The sequence below is a fragment of the Anser cygnoides genome, chromosome 4 (genome assembly GCF_040182565.1).
Source record: "Anser cygnoides isolate HZ-2024a breed goose chromosome 4, Taihu_goose_T2T_genome, whole genome shotgun sequence".
In the NCBI taxonomy this organism is placed as follows: Eukaryota; Metazoa; Chordata; class Aves; order Anseriformes; family Anatidae; genus Anser; species Anser cygnoides.
Window position 1 is genome coordinate 48,428,854 of NC_089876.1, and position 8,548 is coordinate 48,437,401.

General features: G+C 44.0%; 1 protein-coding gene across 1 annotated transcript; it reads left to right on the forward strand.

Moving 5' to 3' along the window:
- Positions 1–1,137: 1,137 nt before the first annotated feature.
- Positions 1,138–6,900, forward strand: NPY2R (neuropeptide Y receptor Y2). Its single transcript, XM_013175305.3, has 2 exons — positions 1,138–1,418; positions 4,427–6,900. The coding sequence occupies exons 1-2, from the start codon at positions 1,344–1,346 to the stop codon at positions 5,618–5,620; spliced, it is 1,269 nt and encodes a 422-aa protein (XP_013030759.3). The 5' UTR covers positions 1,138–1,343; the 3' UTR covers positions 5,621–6,900.
- The last annotated feature ends 1,648 nt before the right edge of the window (positions 6,901–8,548 follow it).

Consider the following 8,548-nt stretch of genomic DNA (forward strand, 5'->3'; position numbering starts at 1 on the left):
GTTACAGCCACGCATTATAACAGTGCTGTACTAAAACTCATGGCATGCAGTCATGTCTGCTGGTACACCAAAAAATAAATCCCACAGTGAAATTAAGTTGGGAAAATAAATAAACAGGAGTAGGAGAACTGAAATTCCTGGCTCTTTATTTAGTCATCAAAGAAATCTGTTTTGCAAGAAGCTTGGAGCATTCCATTAACTGCCTTGGAAGTGCCGAAGGACGAAGAGCAAGGCCCTTCGTAGAGAGGTAGCCTGAATTAGCAAAGATCTAAGGGGGTTGTCAAGACATGTTTTGAATTTCAAAAACAAATGTAAATCGCTGAAGTTACTCTTTGATACTCACATTCTGTGCTCTGATAAGAGTATTGTACTGAGCTATAACCAAAGCAAGGACCATTACCTTTGACAAAGAAAGAGTTCTAGTTCAGGGTCATCTTAGGAAGAAAAAGAGGACAGAAGAGGGAAGCTTATGCTGCTGAACTTTGAAACTACCTGAAATATTAATGCAAAGAAGAGAGAGAGAAGAGAGCATTCCCTTTCCAGATAGCACCCTCTGTAAGATTTGAAAGGAGATTTGTCCCAGCATTGGAGCTGTAGCCTCAGAGAAAGCGGAGCCTTCTGGTTCCTGTTCTTGGGAGTAACATTAGGGTTGAAGCACTGCTCAGTGAATCAGGCCCTCCAGCCATGCACTAAGACACTCCTTTGATTCTCATCTTGTAAATTACACTTCGGAGAGAGGCATCAGAGAAATATTAAGCAGGTCCTACTGATGGGGTTTCATGAAGGCAGACCCCACCAGAAGGAAGCAGTGCTGGCTGGAGCTAGGCTGACAGGAGAGCTTTTTGGAAGGTTACTGAGCACAGAACTTCGTAACTACAGCAGCTGTTGCCTTTGCCTTTGCAGCCTGGTAAATAAACCTGCAATCTTTCATTCTGCTCTTGGCGGAATATGTAAATGCTTTATTCACGCTTACACCTGCTCTAGCACTAGGCACATCCCTTCTAACGAGGAGCAGCAAATCTCCGTGAGCAGGGGCGCTCACAGCCAAGGATTTCAGCAGTTCCCTGCAGCGAGAACATCCCCTTCACGTTCCTCTCCGGGAGGCGCTTCGGAAGCACCGCGAAGCAGCACCCGGCACCGACCAGAATCATCCCTTTTTTCCCCCAACCCCCTCCCGCTCCCTCCGGCATCTCTCCGGCCGCTGCCTCCCGGGGAAGGAGCACCCCGGGGCCGCGGCTCGTAGCCCCCTTCCCGCAGCCTTGCGGGGCGGAGCCGCGTCCCTCCTGTCCCCCCCCGCCTGTCCCCGTCCCCCCGCCGCGTCCCGCCCCGTCCCGCCCCCCGACATGCGGGGGGCGCCGCCGCCGCCACCTCCAAACTTTCCGCCGTGCCCCAGCGCCAGCCAGGAGGGAAACGCCGCGGTGAGTGTGTCGGGCCGGGCCGGGCAGGGCTGGGGTGTGGGGGGGAAATGGGAAGAGGTGCGGGGTCCTTGCTGCCTCCCCCCGCCGTCCCCAGCGGCTCCCGAGCCGTCCCCGGTGGCTGCGCTGCGGCCGCGGGAGGCAGGGTGCGTGCCGAGGGGGTCTCGGGGGTGGTCGCCCTTCTTCTTTTGCTGTAGGAACCGTAAGAGATCCGCCCCGGGCCTTCCTCTGCCGAAAGTTGGGTGCAATTTGATGCGCATCCCTGAGGGGCTGGGGGAAAAAATGAAAAAAAAAAAAACAACCACCCAAACAACCAGCACCGTGCGATAGGGGTGCAAAAGCCATGCCATCGGATGGAGGGCTTGTACTGAAAAAGACTAGGAAGGGTCCTGCCAAACACTTCCTCAGGTAGCAAACGCCACCTCAGTTTTCCCCTGTCCAGCAAAAGCAGATGATTCTTCCCCCACTCAACTGTCCCACTGGCAATGTCAAACTTGTCCAGTTTATTGCATCCCTTAGTGACAGATCAGCTCATCTCGGCTCAAAACCCTGTCTGTCCCTCCTCCATCCCCCAGTTTTGTTGTATTGACAAGACCAAAATGCTTGTCAACAGACCAAATAGTAACAAATGGAATAAAAGTGGCAGAAGAAAAGAGGGCTTTGCTAAATAAGGGGTTGGAAGTAGGAGTCATGAGAATGCCCGTGACTAGAGAAACAAGCGAAAACATTTTTGGGAAGAAAGGGATGCTATGGAAGAAAGGGATGCTATGTTTTTTTTTTCTTTTGTTATACCTTTTTATTATTATTTATTATTATTTTTTTGGTTGAGTTCCATCATCCTCCCTGGGTTCATGGCAAAGAATGGAAAACGTGTGAAATTTGCCTTCCCTCTTACCCTTCTCTTGTAATGTGCAATTATGACTTGCTTTTATTTTGCAATTAAAACATTATGAGATCTTGGAGTACCTGACAGTCTTGGGACCTCACCAAAGTAATACAGTAATTTAGTAATATATGCAAGCATAATTCTTGGGCATAGGTACACAGGTTGAAGGGAAAAGCTCAGATGAGTTCTGGCCATCTGCATAGCCTTGGTGGTGCAAATTTTCATGTATCTCTTCCATTTTTTACCTGGTGGACTAAAGGTGTATTGATTAGGAGTCCTGCCTTGCTGCCCTTGCTTAGACTGGTAGGTGACAACTGATTACATTACTAAAAACTGCACTGTAAGCTTCTACAAACACCTAGCACACCTCAGCTATGTATCTCACGGTGTTACACTATGTCAGCTATGTCTCACAGTGTATCTCTCAGGCTTACACTATTAATTGTACGCTAAGTGTTGACTAAACAGTATAGCATAATAATGACCAGCTTAGTCTGGGGGAAGAATATCTTTCAGTTCATGTGGTTGAGCTGCACTTTTTGAAAAAAATAAAGGCTTGCACTGAGAAATTCTTTGGGATATTGTGTGGTATGCAAGCAAAACACAAAGGGCTCAGTCACCTGCTGGCAGACGGTGCTTGTTCTGAGGCATAATGTAGTAGCCAGTCACAAGATGCAGGTGCACATGTACAGCAACTTCGTTAGGAAATCACACCTAGCGATGTTGCCAATAAATGTCAGTGGGGATAGAGGTAGGAATAAAAATCTGCAGTGATGTGGTTGTGATTTAAATAATGATAATAATAAATAAATTTTTAAAAAAGCATACAAAACCACAGTTGTTAATAGCTTGAATGTCTCTTTAGGCAGACCTGATTTCAAGGTGGACTAAACTGTGTGTAACACCTGGTGTCAAGCAAGTGACATTTCTTCTCTACTCTGCTGCTTTACTTATGCAATGTATGAATGAACAAATAGAGTAGTAACTCAGTGTTGGCTTTCCCCTCAGTGGCAAATGTCAGTATTTTTTCTGTGAGCCCACCATGCTGACAAATGCTTGCTTAGTACTTTCACAGGTCAAGCCAAGGAATCCACAGGTGCATGGCACTCGTGACGCCACCCATGATTTGGACAGTCTACCTGGGGACAGGCACACTTTACATAGGATTGAAGTCCACGTCAGAAATTAACTGTAAAGCATGCATTTATCCATCCATGCCTACTGAATTCTTAGGGTAGTGTAGGCTAGCTGAGCAGAATTTGGCTCAGCCTGTGTGGGGAAGTCAACAGAATGTGATTTTGATGCCAGTGGTGAAATCCTTACTGACATCAGAAGGGGAATGATTTGCTCTTCTCTATGGCTGCAGTCAAAAAATGATTGGCAGCCTCCAAGAACTGTGTTTTTTCAAACATTACACAAAAAGGAAATATTTTTTATATCCGAGATTTAGCTGTGTTTTGTGTTAAATTTCAGCATGAATAGGCTGCACAGTCATTTCATAGAAATGCTACTATTTCAGATCTGCTAGAAGGGTATTTTTTCTTGCCTTGTGGCACTAACTTTCATAAAATAAAGTTTCATAAAAAAAGGCATCAATAATCTGTTCTCTGGCATTAAGGATGGGCCTAAACCTAAAAGATTTTGGTAACTATTTAAAGGACACTTACCATTAAGGAAAAGCTGGAAGAGTATTATGCTATTAACAGTCTGGATGGTGCTGTTCCATGTAGAATTCCCATAGGTATTAACGGAAGTTTTGTGCTAAATCAGCAGTAGTTTTAGGTAGTGGATTGTAAAAAAAAGGATATGCTGCCCAGCTGGATCTTAATCCTTCTGCATTTACTGAGGCAAACTTTGTCTTTGAAATGCTTTTGAAATCTGTCCCAATTTTCAGCAGGAGTCATGCCTGAATAATATTACAGGATCGGGCTTCAAGTGTAAGGGCAACAGAATTTAAATATATTAAGACAGATCTCCTCTTAATCCTGGAATGTAGAACCTGGGTTAGAGGAGGAAAGAGCTGTAGCTTTTCATTACTGTAGCTAGCTGTAGCCGTTCATTACTTCTGGTCTTAACCACCACAGGCTGATTTCTCCACATGTTCTTGTGTTGGTTTGTTTTTCAGGGACAGCTCTATTGCTTAGACCAGGCTGCTGCAAGAATGGGGCCCCTGGAAGCAATAGGTGAAGAAAACCAGACAGAAGAAATGAAAATGAAGCTGTTCACCAAGCTGTACTTGCCAAGATACACCACGCCACTCAACGAGCTGGCTCTCGACCCTAAACCCGAACTGAAGGACAGCACGACGCTAGTCGAAGTGCAGATAATCCTCATCTTTGCTTACTGTTCCATCATCCTGCTGGGGGTGATCGGAAACTCCCTGGTGATCCACGTGATCATCAAGTTCAAAAGCATGCGCACAGTGACTAACTTCTTCATTGCCAACCTGGCCGTGGCTGATCTGCTGGTGAATACACTGTGCCTGCCCTTCACTTTAGTTTACACACTGTTGGGCGAATGGAAACTGGGCCCAGTCTTGTGCCACCTGGTGCCTTATGCCCAGGCTCTTGCTGTGCACGTGTCGACTGTTACATTGACTGTGATCGCTTTGGATCGGCATCGCTGCATCGTCTACCACTTGGAAAGCAAAATATCTAAACGGATCAGCTTCTTGATCATAGGAGTTGCCTGGGCAGTCAGTGCCCTGTTGGCAAGTCCTCTGGCCATCTTCCGTGAATACTCACTGATTGAGATCATTCCTGACTTCAAGATTGTGGTCTGCTCTGAGAAGTGGCCAGGGGAGGGACAGCTTAACTACGGCACCATCTACAGCATCTCCATGCTTCTGATCCAGTACGTGCTGCCTCTGGCTGTCATCTCCTACGCTTACACCCGTATTTGGACCAAGCTCAAGAACCACGTTAGTCCAGGGGCTGGGAACGACCACTACCACCAGCGGCGGCAGAAAACCACCAAGATGCTGGTGTGTGTGGTTGTCGTGTTCGCTGTCAGCTGGCTGCCCTTTCACACCTTCCAGCTGGTCAGTGATATTGACAGTCAGGTGCTAGACCTGAAAGAGTACAAACTGATCTACACAGTGTTTCACGTCATTGCCATGTGCTCAACATTTGCTAACCCCCTTCTCTATGGCTGGATGAATAACAACTACAGGACGGCCTTCCTCACAGCCTTTCAGTGCGAGCAGCGGCTGGACTCCATCCACCCTGAAGTATCAGCAGCTTTCAAAGCTAGGAAGAAACTGGAAGCAAAGAGGAGTCAGTTCCCTGGAGACTCTTTCACACAACCTACCAATGTTTAAGATTTCTGACTTTAGAGAAGAAATGCATATGTTGTGGACAAAGGAATTAAATCCATTTTGACACATGCATTTTTAATGCATAGTTTTACTCATAAATGGTGGAAGAAGAGTAGCAGGGAAGTCAAGGCAGGTGGTGTGATTTGAGGGAAGATAAGATTGTCACCACAAGGATGTGACTATACAACTGAGGAAATAAAAGGGAGAGACTTCATTTAGGCTGTCTCATGCTAAGAGACACTCCCATCCCTCCCATCTCTTCATGACAAATTTAAATGACAAAAGCAAAATTTTGCTGCTTTTGCTGTAGGGAGGCAAACAGCTGATTTCTAGCTCAGAAATACTGTGGGAGCAGGCAACTTGTATATTGCATGTGGAGACTGGGGAGAAGAGAAGTCTGTTGGGAAAATGAAACCTGTCTGGGGAGAATGGGCTCTGCTGGTTAAAGATCAAGGTTTTCAGACCCCTTTTCTCCCACAGGAACCTTTTGCAAAATAAGGGAATTAGGATGAGAAATGTATTACTGTTTTTGACTTGTACTGAAGCACTTCAAACGAAAGCATTCAAAATGGGTTAGAGGAAAAAAAAAGCAAAAATGAAAAAATACCAGTTTTGGTGTGAAGAAAGGAAAAGGTGGGTTTTGGCCGATCAAATGGAGTAGAAAGTCATTCCTTAAGAATTGGCTGTGGTTATTCTGGTGACAAAACTGCAAGCCTGTGACCTGATGGCTCATTCCCTGCAGGTCCCTACCTTTCATTCCACATTTGGAAGAGCTCATAAATGCAAAGCTGTAAAATGGCATTTGAAGGCAGGAGATGCAGGCTCAGGTTTTCTGTGAACACTTCATAAACTGCCAATATTTTAATTTTCAAGACCTGCTTAAATGCCTAATGTGTTATTAACTCTGCGGGCTTTGAATTTTTGCTGCTTTCTCCCTGCATAATAAAACAGCAGATAATTTCGATCCTCTGGAAAGGCTGCTAGATGGTCATATGCTTTTCCTTATTGTGGTTTTGTCACACACTCATCTCATCTTGGAGCTTTTTCCATCTTTAGCTTTTGTAAAAATTAAAACATCTGAATGAGTGTAACCTAATAACAGTATGCTAGGTTTATGTGATAACTTATCAGTTATTCTGCATGCTGTAGTTAATAGTTAAATTCCTTTTTTGCTCAGGTATAAAATTTTAATCTGTTTACTGTGTTGTACACAGCAATGTTCAACTCTTCCATGTCTTTGCTTAGCCTCTTTGAACTCATTAAAGAGATGAAGAAAATTCCAATTGGTGTTTATTCCAAGCTGCCCTGTTGCTTATCAAGAATAAAAATAAACGTGATACTTTCACTTGGAGTCTCTTTCCACAGCTACATTTCAGCCTCCTCATTTTTTTTTTAAATTTTCAGTGTTCCTAAATTTGTTGTGTTCTCTCTTAAAATTAAAAAAACAACAAAACTCCAGTACTGAACTGTTAGCAATGTAGGGGCATCAGATGTTTGTCAGGTGGAGAAATTCAGCTTTGTGTATACTGTATCTTGCCATCATCCTTTAAAAATCCATGAAATCATTTGGACTTGGATTTTTCATGAGCAGAAGAGGGAGGTCTAGAGAATTAGCTGGTGTTTACTTAAGGAAGAAAAAGTATCCATCATTCTTAAACAGTTCTACAAAAATAGATTAATTCTCAACTATGTACTTTCATGATATTGTCCACAAGTTATTTTTGTCTGAGTATTAATAATATCCAAAATGTAAGCTCAAAACAGTTAGGGGTGAGGAAGGATTACAGAAGTGTGCAATTATTATGGACATCAATCATAGGTATCAGTTACAGTTGACTCTGAACCCTTCATCAAAACTGTATTATTTCCACAAATAGCATCTTTTATTTAAAAAGTAAATCCTCTTCCCATCACCCCCCACCTCTGGTTAAAAGTTATTTCAACTCTTTTAAGCCTGTTAGAGTGTGGTATATAAAGAGTTTTGAAGTAACCATGACAGTGTGTGCTGAAGTTGTACTTGCTGGGCTAATTCTCAATGATTTTAAGACCGCTTTATATCATCCTGGATGAAAGTGATTAATTAGAAATTATCTTTCAGTCTATTCATGGCATCTTTATGTTACTACTTCTGAGCTTTCTCTGCAGTCATAATTTTGTACCAAAGTTGCATTAATTTATCCCATTGCTTTCCACTGTGCCGTGTGGAGGTGGTGCCTGAGTCAGTGCCTGCTTTAGGGTGACAGACCTCCACATGGTGCACCACTGCATGGTGTGGACTCAACAGCTACCTATGCAAGGGTTCACGTTAGTATCCCTTTATATAGGAAAATTAGGCATTTTTCTCACCAAAAGTAATCAGGTAGCAACTTCCCTCAGAGTTCCCCCAAATCCCAGCTGTCAGAAGGATGTGGAAACCCATGGTTAGTCCCCATTTCCTCCTAAGAGAAAATGAATCTATAAGCAGGCTCTAACCAACAGACTGAGGAGTCTGCAGAGGGTCCCCTGTTTCGTCTGCTGAGGTGAAATAGGAACCTAGGTCTCCCCATTCACACATTGGTACCTTAATTTTTTTTTTTAAAGCACTATGTTCTTTTCCCATTGAATAGGTACAAGCTTTATACAAAGCCAAAGAATGCAAACAGCAATACTTGTTTAAGGCTTTGCAAGGAGGCAGTAGAACACCCAAGGTGAAATGTCATCTCTGATTCAGAGCAAGAATTTGAACTGACAGGCCTCATTTCTCAGGAGAATGACTTAGCCACCACGCTGCCACCTCTCGTCAGGTAGCCGTATACATCTTCTTAGAGCTGTTCTATTGTATATATAACAATTCAGTGTTATATATACAGTGCTATTCAGTGGGTGTCAACACAGTGTAGCCGAAGCAGGATTGAGCAGAAAGCATGTCAAAGTGAATTTGAGCAAGATTGG